The sequence below is a fragment of the Rhea americana genome, unplaced genomic scaffold (assembly GCF_003343005.1).
Source record: "Rhea americana isolate MKP2758 unplaced genomic scaffold, rheAme1 scaffold_248, whole genome shotgun sequence".
In the NCBI taxonomy this organism is placed as follows: domain Eukaryota; kingdom Metazoa; phylum Chordata; class Aves; order Rheiformes; family Rheidae; genus Rhea; species Rhea americana.
The window spans coordinates 51,652-68,900 of NW_028186366.1; the positions used below are offsets into that span (position 1 = coordinate 51,652).

Genomic DNA, 17,249 nt, shown 5'->3' on the forward strand with positions numbered 1-17,249 from the left:
CGATATGGTAGCATTCCTAAAATGATTTTAGCATTTTATGTGCAAAGCCCTGAAAATCAGTCCATATTTTAATCTCTTAACTCTTAGTTAAGCTTTAATCACAACATTTGACAATGTATAAAAGTTTACTGATGATTTTACAGAGCTCTGATTTCCTGATTTTCAATAATTAAACCATATTCTTTTCCCTTCATTGTGCCAAAAACCTTAAAATAAATTAAAAAATCCTGTATAGTATGATTTCTACCGAAATAGCAAGATATTTGAAGTACAAAGTTGTTTTAAAATTTTCTCTTTATTTTCCGTAGCAACAAGTATTGTATGACATCCTCAAACAATGTAGATCATCTTTTACTGAACTTAACCTTGTGTGACATAATGGTTTCACTGGCAAGTGCTTCAACACTGCAGATGGATTCTGGTTGGCTAGATATGATAAGGAAATTTGTGACAGATACTCTTCAGGATGGCAGCAGATTGAATAGCAAGCAGGTGAACAGATTGCTTGGTGTTACTTGGAGATTAATGCAAATACAGCAAAACAAAGGTAAGATGTAAACAGTTTCTAAAAAAATTAAATATTTGCACTGACAAAGAGCTTAAGTTATTCTGATGTTTTCAGGTCGATTTATCTTACATCCTCAATTACTTCATAATGTATTTTGTCTGTAGAGGTAAATTGAATTTCATGGTTATATCCTTGTACTTGGCATTGAAAATTGCTTGATTTTTAAAGGATTGGTGTTAGATTCGTACTGTTGATATGCAAAGTATTAGTATATTTCTGCACCTGTTTTTACTTTTTAAGAAGCTTTTATGTATGAGAAGGCAAAGTTTTCTTTTTTCGGGGAAAAAAAGTCATGTAACTTTATGTCCTACTGATTGTATTTTAACATTCCACTCCTTATTTAAAATCATTACTGCAGCTTGTGTAATGCGTTGCTTTAGTAATGTTTGACCATTCTAGTTCTGCGATGGCATGAAATGCCAAGGTAGCGCTGATGAAAGCTGCTGGAGAATATTTTCCAAGATGTTTGATTTAAGTTCTTTTCCAAGGGAAAACGTATTTCCAGTTGTGACATGTAGGACCAGTACAGGTTGGTTTTGGTTTTGTGTGACTTTTCACGTACTGCTTGATTGTATTGCAGATAAAACCTTGTTTGACATGCCTTTTCAGTTAATTGATATAGGTTGTCTTAAAGAAAAGAATTTTCCAGGAAGTCTAAAGGTGGCAGAGGTCTGCTGTGTTTTGCTTGTGTAGTAGAAGTGAAATCCACAGCTGAGTAGCCAAGTACAATTTATAGAAAATACTTTGCCCTTAGCAGCAGATTTCATTGTATTGCAAGATGAAAAGATGTCAAATGATCCCTCAAATATATTTTGGCGGTTAGCGCATCTCCTTCCAAGTTCCTTTTAATTAGGAATCTGTCTGTTCCTATCTCCTTCACAACAAAGATAATAACTAATCATTCTTACCTATATTCTAAAATCAGCTTCCTGTTGAAGGCAAGTAATAGCTAATTCTTGGACTCTGGACTCTCTCTTATCAACTAATCTAAAGCAGAAGAGTATCTGTTCAGGAAGGTAGTCTCCCAACAATTGTTAGGCTGTTAAATTGGACATTTCATACTTCTCCTGATAATGAAACATTGGTTTTGTTTAGTCTACCAGACTTTGCTAGATACAGGACAATATCTAGTATTTTCTAAGCAAAGTGGCTGTTTTAGTGCAATAACTTTCCTCAGGAATACAGAAGTAAACTAAATGAGCTAAAAAAGATTCGGTGAACTTCCAAAAGGTCAATATGTGTGGATCTATCTGCTGATCCTGCAAAAATTTAGGAATTTCACTGAAAATAGGAAACCCTTTTGTTTACCTTGGGAGTCTGCATCTTTGTGTGAACAATCTATCTCATCAACATCATCCTCACATAGCATTAAAAGCCTGAGAGGAAGTTGGCACAAGCTTTGTTTCCTAGATGTAGAAGAAACGTAAAGAAAGCTTTTCTCCTTTGTCAGGCTTGGTGCTCTAGAAATTCTGAACCGTGTTGTGCAAGATGATACTGCAAAAATTGATACTTACTCAAGATACAACTGTATGTTAAAACATATTTTAAATTGAGATTAAGGACCTTAAAGGGAAAGTTGTTGTTTTTTTTTTCTTTTATATTCTCTTCTGAAGGAAAAAAAAACAGCCACTAAAATTCTTTTTATGATAGAATGGAAATCAAATTAGAGAATTAAATAAAACCACAGCCAACCTCCTGATCATTGTTTCATCTAAGTATGGTCATCTATTTCCAGTCCTTTTTTTCAATATTGTCTATTTTGTGGGTTTTTATACTTTGGTGAAATGTACACTGTTTACTCTAACTGTGTAGCAGAAGCTTTGAACTCCAACCTCTGAAGATTCCTCTCCATTGTTTAAGATCAGACTCTGGATTTGCTCTCTTTAACTAGCAAGTCTGCTTCTTTCTTGCTTCTCCCATGTGTGACTATAGCAGCAGCTTACCTGCTAGTTGTCATTTGGGTAACTTTTCTTTGAGTAACCAGAGGAGGAAAGTTGCCATGTGCTGATTAAACAGATTAAAAAGACTTTAGGACATTGGTTACATCTTGGAAGGCCGTACAAAGTGGACTTTGTAAATACTGCTTTTTAATAATGCCTTTTAAAATAACTTCTATTTTTAAATTTAAGTTCATGCAAAAAAAAAAAAGTCAAATAGTAGGATCTACTTTACCTCGTAGTACTTTATCTGATGAGTATCTGAAATTAAAATGAATAAGCTAATGTTCTTAATGCGATAAAAATGACTTGCCTTAATTAAAATCCATTTCTAATATTTACTGCATCAAGTTTGCTAGATTTCAGCTTCTAAATACCTCTGTGCTTTATACTTGAGTATGACCATTCTGGTACATATGCTTATTTATTCATTTGTATAAATATAGTCTTAAAGTGAGAATCCCTATATGATAACTTAAATATTTTCCCTGATGATAGGACCAGCCCCTGAAATGGGTCTGTAATCACTTGTAGTATAGCGTGTTGTCATTACTGATCTGCCTCTTGCAAAAAAGATCACATCTGTGTAGCTCTGTTCAGTGTGGAACTTCTTGTAATTGTGCCTGATTTCGAACATACAATTTACTAAGGCTGCTTTGTACATTGGAATGGAAAGACATAAGTTTTCTAGTTTTGGATTATGAAGACAGTGGAAAGAACTGATCACTGCTATATATGCATGTTTTGACAGCAATGAATTTCTTGGGCAAGCAATATTGAGATAATTTTGGTGGAGGCCAATGCCCTTTATGGTTTTTTTTATTTCCAATATCACAGTCTGTCTTTTGAATAAAATGTGATGTTTAGTCTGTTTGCTTCTCCTTTTACTATAAGTTAGGAACTTGCTGGCAAATTATAGCCAGCCTTAACAGGAGGATAGAACTGTCAAACGTGTTCCATAGTTAAGTCTCATGATAACACAGAATTGGCTAGAGCTTCAGAGAAGAAAAGGCTGCAGTGCAAGATTAGCAGGTTTTTGTATTGGCTTGCCACTGGCCTTTCAGTGTGTGATTCTATTTGGTTAATCTGCAAACATGATTTGGAGTAACCTGGTAATTCAGAGATGTGGAAAGTGGTTAAGGCTGGTGTGTAAGTGGGGAACAAGATGAATATAGAAAGAACTGAAGGCATTGTGACCATGAAGTTAGGGGGAGTATAGGTAAAGATTAAAGAAAAAGATTAATGTGAGGTTATGAGGGTGAATATAGTTACTGCTTTAGGGAGAAAGCAAATAGAACACTCCAGTTACTCTCCACTTATGAAAAATAAGACTTCATTAGTTTTCGGCTACCTTGCAAACCTATGTACTACCTTGTTTTTAGAAAGCTTAGACATTGTCTCTTTCTTAGTTTGTGTGGTTCTTTCATAAGCTGCACAACAACGTGTTGTCTTAATGATCTAAAACTTTATCCAGTAGTTACATCAAGATGTTTTTGTACTTCTCTGTGGAGATAATTGTAGATGATCACAGATATAGATCATATATTTGTATGTGTGTGTGCGTGCATGTGTGCATATGTATATAATCAGAAGATAAGCACTTCTTAAATTTTGGATCTTTTGTGTGTGTTTTCTCTCTAGTGGCAACAGAACCCTTGATAAAAGCAGTATATACACTATACCAGCAAAGGCATCTTGTCTTTCCTGTTCGTACATTGCTTTTGAAATTTTTTAGCAGAGTTTACCAAAAAGAAGATTTGAGGACTCAGAGAATCAGGTAAAAACCTGTGTGTTTTATTTTTTCATTTCAACATTACATATTTATTTCCCAAGTTTAGAAAACCGAATTTCTGCATAGATGTTCTAAAACTTCATTGTGGAAACTGGTGTGTCAGTCATGTCATTTAAATATGAAGGTTCTGAAATTAGGTTTTCCGTGAGGTATTTGACATTGTGAGATTATGCTTAGGTGTCTTTTTTTCTTCCATAAGCACTAGCTAGCTAAATAGTAATGACTTAGAGATCTAAATTGAAGTATACTGCTGCAAGCTTGTTGTTACAATTGTGTGATTGTCCTTCCTTGCTGTGTCAGCATTGTACAGCTATAGCTGTAAATTCCTCCAACCTGAAATTATGGACTTGTGAGTTAGAATCTTTGGTGGTTCTATTAGTACACAGCTAGCCTTTCATGTTTAATTTCTTAATTAAAAAAAAAAAAAGGTATTTTACTTCTACACTGGAACAGGTTGCGCAGAGAGGTTGTGGAGTCTCCTTTTCTGGAGATMGATATTCAAAGCCCACCTGGATGCAACCCTGTCTAACATGCTCTAGGTGGCCCTGCTGAGCGGGGAGGTTGGGCTAGATGATCTTCAGATCCCTTCCAACCTTACTGATTATATGATTCTGTGATTATTTGGATATGTGACTCTAAAGAGATTAGGTTTAAGGAGATATGTTTTAGTCCTTTTGGGTTCCCAGTTTCACGCATGTATTAGATGCTCATCTTGCTTTAGGTAGAGAATGATCTTCTCTTATGTTGCTGTGCTATCTATAGTTTTTCATCATAAGATCTGTCAAAACTGTTTCCAAGTCTTAAATTTTCCAGAAGCAGTTTTTCAGCCAAGTCATCTGGTTCCAGCTATGTAAAATCCTTAAATACAGATCAGTCTTATCAACCCTGCCTCCATTCAGAACTGAGAAAGTGTGTCTTCAGATATGGAAACAAAACATGTTAGTGCTGGAAAGAAAACTGAGTTGAATGCTGTCAAATCAGCTCAGAAGAGGAGGGTTGGGTAAATTTTATTGCAAGAGGCTTGAGAGATCTGGCATGAAAAATGCAAATACTAAGAATTTGATTGTTACCACTAAAGTCAGATAATATAATCTGGATTTAGATTAAAAAATGGCCTATCTATTGAGAATGGTAATGTGTACAGTGAGATACAATGGAAGTCTGACTATTGTCCTCTCTGAGGAGACAATAGTAGTTGTCTTTCTCTRTTCTTTTTCTGTCTGTATGTTGCCTCTGTGGTAGGGCTGTGGGGAAAAATAAAAGGGAACTTAATTTTTAAAGGTAACAAACTGTAGTACTAGTAGCTATATGAAAGTAGTACTATCTTTGAATAAGGCCATTTGATACCTCGTTCATATTACCTTATTTGTAGTTACTTATGCCCAGGAAATCACAAACTGTAAAGGCTGCAGGAAGAACCTGAACATAGGATTCATCCCACTTGTGTTTAAATTGGCTAAGGCACATCAGAGGTATGGTTGCCTGATGCTTTGGGTAAAGCCAATACAAAAGGATAGGCATTCCAGGAAGACAAATAAGATCTTAAAAGGGCTGTTGCCACAACCATTTAAAGTATAAGTGGACAAATTGACTATGTCTAACTTAAGCTGGAAGCTAGAAGAAGGTTTCTCATAATCAAACAGCAGGGACTGGAATAGCTTTCTGGAAGAACAGAGGAGGAAGATTTGGAGCAGAATTGATATGGATGGGGCACTAAAGTTTTATATGTGTGTTCCTAAGATGTGGATCTTAGGCCTTAAGGATTCTTAGACTTTAGGTGGCTTTTTATTCACTTAAACCAAAAATGTAAACCTTGCATGTGAGATTATCTTCTGTCTGCTTGAGCATTCTCAAGCTGTATGCTTGTGGATTTTAGAACCTCCAATTTTTCTTTCGTTTCTCCCCTTCCCCCCCCCCCCAAAAAAAAAAACTCTTTGCATTTAGAGTGTGRAGTTTTATATTAGCTAGATGTGTTGAAATTTGTGGGCCAGATGTATATGCAGGGTATACCTGGAAGGTGCTGAAAAAACTGACCGATGTTAAGGTAAGGCTATCACTTGTCACCAATGAAGTCATGGCTATTGGGGGAGGTACTTCATGACTGGAAAAAGACTAGTGTAAACCCAGCTTAAAGAAAAGAGCATGTGGGGGACTTTAGCCTGATTAGCTGTGACTCAGCCTGTGGAGAGATCATGCAGCCCTTTCTCCTGGAATCCATTTTGAAACAAAGGACCAGACAATCAGGAATGAGTTAGCATGAGTGTAAAAGCAAATCATGCTTTACCAATGTGATTGCCTTCTATGATGAATAAGTGGCTGGGTGGACAAGTGTTGTACATAAAATGCTTAGTTAGGTACGGTTTTCTGATGCTGTGTTCCACAGAATTCTCACTTTGAAATTGAGGAATTTGGGGCTAACTACAGGCAGAAAAACGTGTTGAAAGTTGACTGGGATCAAATGATAGTAGTCGCTGACTTGCCATCTGTTTGGCATCCAGTAATGAGTAAGGACTGATGCTGAGGCTAGTATTGCGCAGTCTTTAGTCAGTGGTCTGTGTCATGAAAAATGTACACTCAGCCAATTTGTAGATAGTGCTAAGATAGAAGGAATAGATGATGCACTGATGGCTAGAGCCTCAGTTCAGAGAGACCTGTTGAGGCTTGAGGTTGGCCAAGAGAAGCTGCACAAAGTTTCAATAAATATATTCTGAAGTTTGCATCTGAGGCAGAATAAACCTGTGCATCTGTTCTTGCTAAGCAACAACAATGCTAAAAAAGGAGCTAGGGGTTGCAATAGATGCCAACCTATTTGCGTCATGAATAATATCATACCATATCTCTTGAGTGTACATTTTTGTTTTTTTTGTTTTTTTCATAATCAGCTATAGGAGAGCCATGTTTGAAGTAATTTGCCTGAGTATCATAGAAACTCAGTGGCAAAGCTGTAAATAGAATTCAGGAATCCTTACCTTAGTTCTTGTGTTAACTATAAAACTGCACTTTGAAATTATACTTCTAAGATTAGTTTTTTGTTCTGCTTTAAGATATGTCTGAACTACAGAACAAGATGTCAGCAAAGGTAGAACTGAATTTGAAGGCCTCAGGTATAAAGAGTTGTAGTTTGATTGATAATTAAGTACTATTCAGAGTGTAGTAAAATCATTAATTTTTAATTTTGCACATAATTATTAAATATGACAGAATGGAAAAGCTAGTTTGCCAGCATACTGTCAGTTCACACAAATACTTTCTGAAAGACTTAAAATTCTGTAGTGCAAAAGTTATGGCTCAAAAAAGTGTGTATGTGGTGGGTTTTTTTCATAACCTTTATTAGTGCTCTGGTGTGCTCAGATTTTTTTGCTGAAATATTCTAAGCAAATCATAAATCACAATACTGCAATTGATTGTAATTTAATTATGGTTAACAGAAATTCTACTTAGAGTGAAGACTAGAAAGGATATGTCTTTTTTTTTCTCAACTAATTTTTCCCTCTTTCTTTAGAAGCCGAAGTAAAGTTTTATCTCGGTGGTTGGCTGGCTTACCTCAGCAACTTGCTCTGCTTGGCATGAGAAATCCTGAGCTTTCAAATCAGCTGATTGATATCATTCATTCTGCTGCTTCGCGTTCAAACAAGGAATTATTACAAAGTTTACAAGCCACTGCTGCTCGTATATATGGTAAGATTTCTGCACTACAACACAATGAATTTTGTCTGTCACTGAACCAGAAGGTTGCAGTATGTGGAAAATACTGATGCTCCCTAGGTAAGGGTGAAAGTATATTAACAAAAAAAAAAAAAAAAAAAAAGAAAAAAAAAACAAAAAATAACCACCCTAAAAATCACTCAGATTACATTGTGATGATTTTTCAGATTACATTGTGATGATTTTGTCCCTAATAAATGTTAAAAAGAACTGTGTGTGTCAGTTTCTCTTCTGAAAGGCTAGTGAACTGATTAATATTTTCAGTTAAAGATATCAGATCTTTAACCTGATTGATTAGAAGTGTCATTTTTTTTTTTTTTTGTAAAGTCTGGATCTGGTAACATTGCTTAATTTTATTTAGTCTTTTCAGTGTTTTCAATGTTCTTAATTAGTGTTGTATCTTCAGCAAGTGATGTAAGCTCTAACTAAACAAATGTAGTTAGAAAAGGAAAGGAGAGGAGTTGCTGAACAATTGTTGCAGTGTTTTGCCTGAGAKATGCTATGGAATTGTTAAAGAGTGCAGAAGTCTTTATGTGCATGAAATTTCAATTTTGGCATTTGAATTCCTCTTGCTAGTATTTTCCAGTTACATTTTTTCTTCCATTCATTTGGTGCACACTTCTCTCTTTCTGCTGCTGCTTTGACTGAAGTTGAAAGTTGGCCTTTGAAAGTTGGAATGCAGGTTCAAGTTCTTCTGGATCTGGGACACACTTCACCTGCCATTAACTAATACTGTGAGAACCTAGTCTTTCACRGTGCAGATTACTGCTTGCTGTTTTGGCAAATACAAACAAACAATAATACGCCCATGTGCTATTAAACACACACTCTACCTTCTGGAAGTGATTAGTGTATTCTTCTGTTTATGTGAAATAAAATATACTAGCATCTATTAAGGTGACTGTACTGTTGTAAGGATATTTTTATTACTGTTGTGTTAATAATCTATGGATTTGTCTACTGAAAGTATACTTTTCAGAATTATACTGTTGTACAATCTGGCAATTTTAGGGTTATTATTATTGTTATTGTGACATTTATTCTGTTTTCTTGAGTATTGTTTCTAAAACCAAATGGTTCAAATTTATTTGCAGCTTAAAAATAAACTTCTGCTCCTCATTCTTGAAGACATGAATTTGGAATTGTGAGACAAGGAGTTCTGAGCAGATTTAGAAATCACAAAAAATAATTACCCCCTATTTATATCTTTAAATTCAAATCCATATAAAAATAACTTTGTCTCTTGACTCTGTTCTTTCTAATGTTTTGTTGAAGTGGTTTTGTAATTAGCTATCTTTTTTGATTTCCTGTAAGATAATCTATCTGTTGTTGGAAGGAAAATAACCTAAATGTAAGCTGTAACGCAAGCTTTTGTCTACGAAGAATTATCTCTCTAGACCATAATTATTCTTACAGGCCTCTAAGAAGAGGAACTCTGTAGAGGCTTCCTTACCTGAATGTAAAGAAAGAAGCAGTTAACGAAAAGAATTTTTGCAGGACTTTCTCTAATATTTGCACAATGAAGGACATCTCTGGACATTATCTGGTCATTTTTGTAAATTAAAGTTCTTAAAATACTATGTAGGTGAAAAATGTTTGATGCTATTCTCTTTATATCATTATTTTACTGCAGTTTTGAGTCCTTCATTTCCCACTAGGCTTCCTTACTACTACTTTTTCCCTTGCTTTTTCTGCTCTGCTGTGTCTTTTTTTCTCTGTGGGGGAAAATGCTACTCATAGTTCATATATACTGTGTTTCTGATTTGAAAAGGAAACTGTCTTTTCTAGAGTAGTAAATTTTCAGCACACTGGTAAGATTAGAAGGATTTTTTTTGTGTGTGTGCTTAGTTTTTAATTCGATTTTTGTATTTCTGCAGATCCACTAGATGGCACCCTGGTTCTTCTTCCAGCTGAGGCTCAGCGACGGTTAGTACAGCTGGTGTACTTCTTGCCATGTCTGCCTGCAAACTTGCTTGCTTGCCTAAGTCGCTGCTGTATTATGGGAAGGATGTCTTCTGAGCTAGCTGCTACTCTTATTGGGATACTGCACATGAGGTAAAATGTTAAACTTATGCTTTAATTCAATTGGTTTTTTGAGCGATTTGTTTATGGAATTATTAAGGCAACTTTATGCTTGTTTAAAGCATGTAAGAATAGGCTTCATGGTTAATGCTTCTGTCAAATTAATGTTAATGGTTAATGCTTCTGTCAAATTCCACTCCTAGCCTTTTGCTTTCACTGTATCCTTACACTGGTGTATTTTCTCCACTTGGTGACAAAATTGTATTTGTTAACCTTTAAGGCTGTTCCAGTTTTGAGCAGCCTTCTACCTAGAATGTCATGACTGATCATCTTTGTTCTGCTTGTGATTGCACTTTTTCCTCACAAATGCCTTTATATGATGTTTCTTGTAGTGAAAAATAACAAAACAGTGTATATTCCTATAGTCTGTTTTGTATAAAAACTTTCTTCCATTGCTCAATATTGTTGGAGCTGGATAAATAAGAATCAAGAATTACACTCCTTTGACTTATGCTTAAAGAAATAGTTTGTTTTTATTTTTACCTAGTGCTTTCTGTATCTTAAGCTTTTAAAGTAAAAAACGTGACACAACGTGATGTACTGTCAAATACAGACCTGTTTGTATTAGCTTTGTAATCTGACAATTTGATGAATAAAGTGACTAAATTATGAAGTGATTATGATAAAATTTATAATATGCTATACATCATGCATTACAATTATRAAAATAAAATTCTGTGTAGTTTTGGGAAGGTGGAACTCCAAATTCTATAGCAAAGTCATTTGTTGCATACTAGAAATTCAGGGGCAGACTGTAGCCAGATCAGAGGCTGTCATTTTAAGATCTTAAGTCAGTAATAAGCATTGTATGATGCTTATTTAATTATTAGATATCTGTGTTCTTTTTGTTTTGGTTTTGGTGGGGGGATGCATTTTACACTAACTGCATTCTAAAGATTATCACAAAGCTGCAGTGCTGGGGGCACTTGATCCTTTTGACAGACGACATGAGACACAGCCAAGGAGCATTCTTACCCCAAAGTGGTTTATGTCTTGGCAATGCAAAAGGAGGGATAATTTATCAGTGGTGCAGAAAATGACTTTTACATCACCTTGCAAATGTCATGAATTTAAACAAAGCTGGATTCAAAGATGTATTCTGAGTTATTTATCTGAGAAGTCTGCATGCAAAAAAATACCACTGATACAGTTACACTAGTGCAGCTTCCTCTGTTGATGAGCCCTAGCAGCTTTCTTTGGAGAGGTTAGTTTTTGATGAAACCCTATGTGACCATGTCCACTCTAGAAAAAGGGATATTCCTCTGGACTTAACATTGTTTTTCTATAGTAAGGCAATTCCCTTGGCATTAAGAGGAATCAGTGTTAAAAATTAGAACTCCAGCAATTTTCTTCAGAACTGTATCGAAGAATAATGCAAGTCCTAGTAAAGATTGTAGTAAGATTTTTATAGACAAGAAAGTGAATATAACAACATCGAAAATACTGACTCACGTTGCCAACCTTAAAGTCCTATAGTATAAAATTTGAAAGGCTTTTTGGTAACATTTTTATTGTTTATGATCATCAGTGTTATTATGAAAACTTCATTCTAGGATACTTAAAGGATGGGCTAAGGTGATCTCAAAATTGTTGATGACTTCCTTTGATAATTGCTGAAGGGCAGTGAAGTAATGAAAGATAGAAGATCGTGCTAATGTCTTTTTAAAAAAAATACAACCCAGCAACAACAACAAAAAAAACCTTTATGGTCTTACAGACCAGTTGGCTAAATTTATTGTTGCCAGACTGAGCTACCAAATAAGCTTTCGAAAGCATTTGAAGACAGCAGGGAGATAAGTAACAGTTAAGGAAATAGTGGTATGTTTCCTAGCTCTGAACTCTAGCTTAGTTTTACAAACTTATCACCTGTTGTTGTGTGCAGGATTTGTGAGGTAATTCTCCAACTCTAATCATCAGTAAAGTCTGGCTGGATTATGTTCAGCTTTGTGGATTGCTTTTAGGAAGTGATCTGGATGACCCAAATTGAGTCAAAATGAGAGCAGACAGAGACCATTAGTCTATGAAGTGTGGTCAGAGGAAGTGACTGACAAATTAGTATTGTTAGGCTAAATATAGTAGGGTGAGAGAGGAATGCATCTTTGTGTGCATTAAAGACTATTCAAAAGAGGGGAAAAAGCAGTTTCTGTATATGCTATGGAAAAGACTAGAAATAGAGATCTTTGATATTAGAAACATCGATTTGGTTTGACTGCTAGCAAAAAATTTTTTACAGCAGAGAGGTGTACTGGAATAAACTGTGTAGTAAGTGGGTATAGAATTAATTCACAGGAGTTACTTGAAATCATACTGGGTGAAATTTATATTGTGGATGACAGAGGTAAAACCTTGAAGGAAGTAGATGGACTAGATAACTTTTGTTAGTCATTTCTAGCTCTTGTGATTCTTTGAATTAAATGTAAAGTTTTTGAAATGAAAAAAGTAGTCCATGAAATGTACATGATTTCACAGTTCTGGATCACAATTTGGTTTATGGGACATTTTCTGTAGTTGTAGATGATACTAGTTTTCCTATGTAAACTTATATAAATTAGTACATTCAGAGAACAGTGCATTCAGAGACATCACTTACGAGTAAAAAAAAATGATATAGTCAGTAGATGGCAATGTTTTTCTTTATATTTGTATGCTCTTTTGTGAGGAGGATTTTAATATTCTTTTCTCGCAAGCCACCTGCTTCTCTGTTGTGCTTTTAAATAGACTGCATTCGGTAGCATCTGAAACTTGCTGGTGTGCTTGGTAATTGTTTTCAATTTCTCTGRAAGCTTTTATTTTCACGTTATTCTTGATTGGCAAACCATGTACCTTTTTCCGTGCATCTGAGATGGACATACATACCCATGTAGATTTGCCTGGGAGAAGCTCCATAAAGGTAGAATTGATGAAAGTGCACGTGGGTGGTAAGACTGTTGCTATTATTCCAAAATCATTATAAACTCAAGAAATTCAATATATATGTATATATATATATTTGGTTTAAACTATAGAAGTAGATGGTAGATGTATCCAGATGACTTAAACCACAGCCTTGTGATAATTTAATACTTACTGCCTGACATAATTATTGCATGTCAGTGTTTATAATCTTCGGCTACTTAGAAATGAATTTTGAAGGCATGTTTTAATTTCCATTTTTTATTTTTGCAATGATGAAATAGAAAGGCAGGTGATCTGCAGGAGCCAAGCAAGTGAGCCAAGTGAACTCCTTTATTTGCTTCATTTGCACTCCTTCCTGTCAATATACTGCTGATGCCCAGTGTATATTTGCATGTATGTAAATGAGGAGACTTCTGGGCATGGGAATGTGATCATCTAAACTGTTAAATTATTAGAACAGTTCATGTCATACTTCTGGCCTACACCTGCTAAGTAAGGTTCTACCAGTTAGCACAGGCCAAGGACTGTTATGAAAAGAAAGCTTAAGTGCAGCCACCCTGCTTTGGAGTTTAGCTGTATGAACGTGGCCAGATGATGCTAATTGATCTGTGCCAGATAACAGACCATGCTACTGTTCACTTCACTAGGATTGATCAGCTAATGAGTTTCAGAGGGTGAGAGAGAGAGAAGGTGTGGTCTTGGCTTGATTTGCCTGAAGTTCTCCAGCTCCTCTCTCATGTCCACCCTGTGGGACCTGAGATATAAGCAACTTTAATAAATCCAGTCAGGTAGAGTTTTGAGAGATGGAACTGTGCTAGGGTTCTTGGAGCTGAGATCCTTCTCCCCACCCAATAAGGAAAAGCAATGGAACACAAGCGCAGTCTGTGGCTGCAGATTGAGAGAAATGAGAGATCATAACTTCTTGGAAAGAGATAGTTCTGAGTTGACTTCTGATTAAAGAGAAGCCTAAATTTACAGAGACAAATGAAAGGGTGTTTGAAGTATATTAGAAAGTGTTTCTACCGAATCTACAAGGTTTAAGTTCTTCAATTGACATATTGAGACAAACCAGTTGTCTTTATGCACCGTGTCATGTTTCTAATAGAATTAATGTGAAGATTGATTTTGTTTGTTTGTTTCTTGATTTATAAATTAATGGAATAGCTTATAAATGCTCAAATAGCCATTTCTATATTAAAAATGGATGGTTAAAATTTGTTGGGCAGGGAATATGTAATGTTTTACATAGGTGGACCTTTGGTTTGTGGCTTCATACTTAACTTCACCCTGACAGTGAAACTGAAGTCTTGAGGATATGGGTTAAGATATGGAAAAATACTCTCCTGGAAATGAAGGAGTATGTTAACCATGAATAATATAATGGAGTTCAAAGTCATAAACTTTAGCAACTACTATAGGCAGAGTTGGAAACATTTTCAGTGTAATTCCTCTGTGCCTGCTTCCCACATTTGTAAAGTAGGCTATTTCAGAATGGTTTTTAAAGGACTAGAGAAGTGTACATGTACTTTCTGGAGGACTGTCTTCTAGGTAAATTTTTTGGGGGTTATCATTAAAGTTTGAAACTTACTAAATTTTACCGACTCATTTTTTGTGTATAATAGCTTCTTTTCTCATTTGTCTGAAAGGTAGGCTAGGTGTTTACGTGACAATTGCAGAGGAGCACCATTTGTCACCATATGTTAGACTTAATGCTTCATTTCCTGATTCTTGGGGACTTTGTGGTGATTATGGTCTTGCAAAAAATTTTCTCTGCTCTTTCATTGTTTTGTTTAAGGTGAGATGCTTGAGCTGAGTGCTTCCGAGTGCTTACTATGAAGTATGCTATTGTATGAAGTATGGTTTAAGAAATGCAGGTTATGACATAGTGATTATTTGTATAAACTAAGGTACTACATTTCTAACCTTAAGGGAAAAGCTCCATGTGTCGTCTTACCATGTCTTGAGGTACAATTTATGAAAAGCTATTCAGCTTAAATATGTTTAAAAAATTAAAATTAGAAATAATATGCATTATTTATGCATGTTAATAAATCATATTTATCTRTTGGAACTGAGTGTCTGGAAATTATTTCACTTTAACAGAAAATAAGATGAATTATATTTTACTGCTCAGATAAAGACAATAGGAATTAATTTATGAGACAATTTGAGACACTTACGACGCTTCTCTTTTGAAGTGGAGTGCTCATGAGATCTCCAGTGAGTTCACATAGCCATTTCTTATTCTTGTTGGGTGCTCTTCTGGGCTGTCACAAAGAGTTGGTGTTTCTGTTGCTGTAGAGAAGGAGAAGGATTAGGATCATATAATTAAAGGCTTTCTGAGTGTTTTCTCTGAGTGAAACAAATTGTGTGGCAGTTTCTAGCCTTCGTAGGTTTGAGATAACTTATATTTTGCTTGTCTATTTACAATGATTACTCTTTTCTTAAAGAGATGGTGCTTTTTAAAAATATTTTGTTGCTTTTCAGACAACTAATGAGCTCAGTTGACATACTGCCCAGTAACTGGGTATGCTTGTTGGTTCCAGCTATTTTTTGGAATCTGGTGTTTAGAATGAGTGGAGATTGAGATCTTAGCACCTTCTTGGTTTAGGAAGTGATCTTTTTTGTCTGCAAATATGTAAGAACACAGCCAGATAGGTATTAGGGCCCTAGTAGAAGTGGCAGGTCAAGTCAATACACATTGGAAAGTAAGTTGAAAGCATGAAAGTTGAAAAGCAAGTATATAAATAATTGTATGCATGCACACACACACACACACACACACACACACACACACACACACGCAAACTCTTCTTAGCAATCAATTCATAATTACCATATCTACATATATTTGTGTATAAGATCAGCAAAGTCTATGTTCACTTCACAGTGAAAAAGGTAATAAAAATGCTTAAGGTATTGTTCAGTATAAACATAGAAGGAAGATGTGCTTTTAATTCCTGGCATTTCCCTGACACAGTTCTTGAGAATCAGGTCCTGAGATGTGTTAAAGTGCATTCTTTCATCCAGATCTGTTTGTGGCATTCTTTTTCCTTGCTCATTGTTATGTAAAGGGCTAAGATTTAAGAGAGAATACTAAGCCTATATTTAAGGACATAGCATTCTGAATTTGTCCCCAGATTCTTGTTTGTACTTTGATATCCCTAAACAAGGGAAAAAGAATTCCACTTCTGCACTTACAACTGCACTTTCCAATAAATGCCCCTTCTCATTAGCAAATATTTTTGTTCGTTATACTCTCATTTACAGTATGTAAGCAATCTTTTCCTTCAAACAACATTTGCAAACATAGAACAAGTGAGTAGCTGACAGGCTTGCTTTTGATGATGCATAGTTCAAATTACTATTCTCTTAAAATATGGATCATGGTTTTTCTCCAAATCTCTGTTAATTCCTTGCAGATGTTTGTTGTCTTCAAATGGAAACAGCTAGTTCTTCAAAAGAGTTAATAAAAGTTGAAACCAAAACCTGACACTAACAAACTTGACCATTGCCTACATTTGGTAACCTTTTAGAGGAAAAGGAAGAGAAATACTCTTCACTTCCTCTCTGAGTTTATGTTCAGAACACATGCTATCTGGAAGTTGGTGTGAATGAGGAGGAGATGAGTTGGACCAGTATTCAAAAATACTCTGAAATTGTAAATAATGTAGTATCTGTGACACAGTTTTGGTTTCCTGTCTCTTCCAAAACTGGTTTGAAAATAGGGAGTGCTTTTCCTCATTAGCAATGTAATATGAAACATTTGGTTAAACTGATGCAAGAACCTGAGTTGTATTTCATTGCAGTTGAAAGCAGTTGCATTTCAATTTGATTTTAGGTAGTTTTATTTAAAGCTAGAAATAAATGATGCCAAAGCTGAGATAAAACACTAGAGTCCTGTACTACCAGTATTTAAAAGAACATATTTTTTGAAAGGTAAGTACTGGCCTACATTGTGGAAAATCTTTTATATTTTTCTGCCAAAAAAAAAAGGTACAGCAATCCTTGTATGGTACTTTCCTGTAGTTTTGAGTCTGCTCTTTTGTGGGCTGAAACTACTTCCAGTGTGAATCATTATTTACTCAGATACAGTTGATCATATTTTGAAAACACTGAGCTGCATTTTGGCATGGTGTTGTGTTCTGCTGATGTCCTTTGTAAAGTAGTTGCTAAACTCCCCAGATTAGCAAATTCCGTAATTACTCTTTTATGCTATATTCTACAGGTGTTTTTACAAGTAAGCACCATTTTAAACAGTTATCAGATA

General features: G+C 35.3%; 1 protein-coding gene across 4 annotated transcripts in view; it reads left to right on the forward strand.

Moving 5' to 3' along the window:
• Positions 1-17,249, forward strand: part of TEX10 (testis expressed 10) — a 65,199-nt gene that overhangs the window by 22,180 nt on the left and 25,770 nt on the right. For all 4 annotated transcript variants that reach the window (XM_085306795.1, XM_085306797.1, XM_085306794.1 and 1 more), the window contains 4 exons: positions 309-547; positions 4,147-4,282; positions 7,800-7,975; positions 9,880-10,057. In XM_085306795.1, the coding sequence (XP_085162921.1) occupies positions 309-547; positions 4,147-4,282; positions 7,800-7,975; positions 9,880-10,057 (729 nt within the window). The remainder of the gene's footprint in view (positions 1-308; positions 548-4,146; positions 4,283-7,799; positions 7,976-9,879; positions 10,058-17,249) is intronic.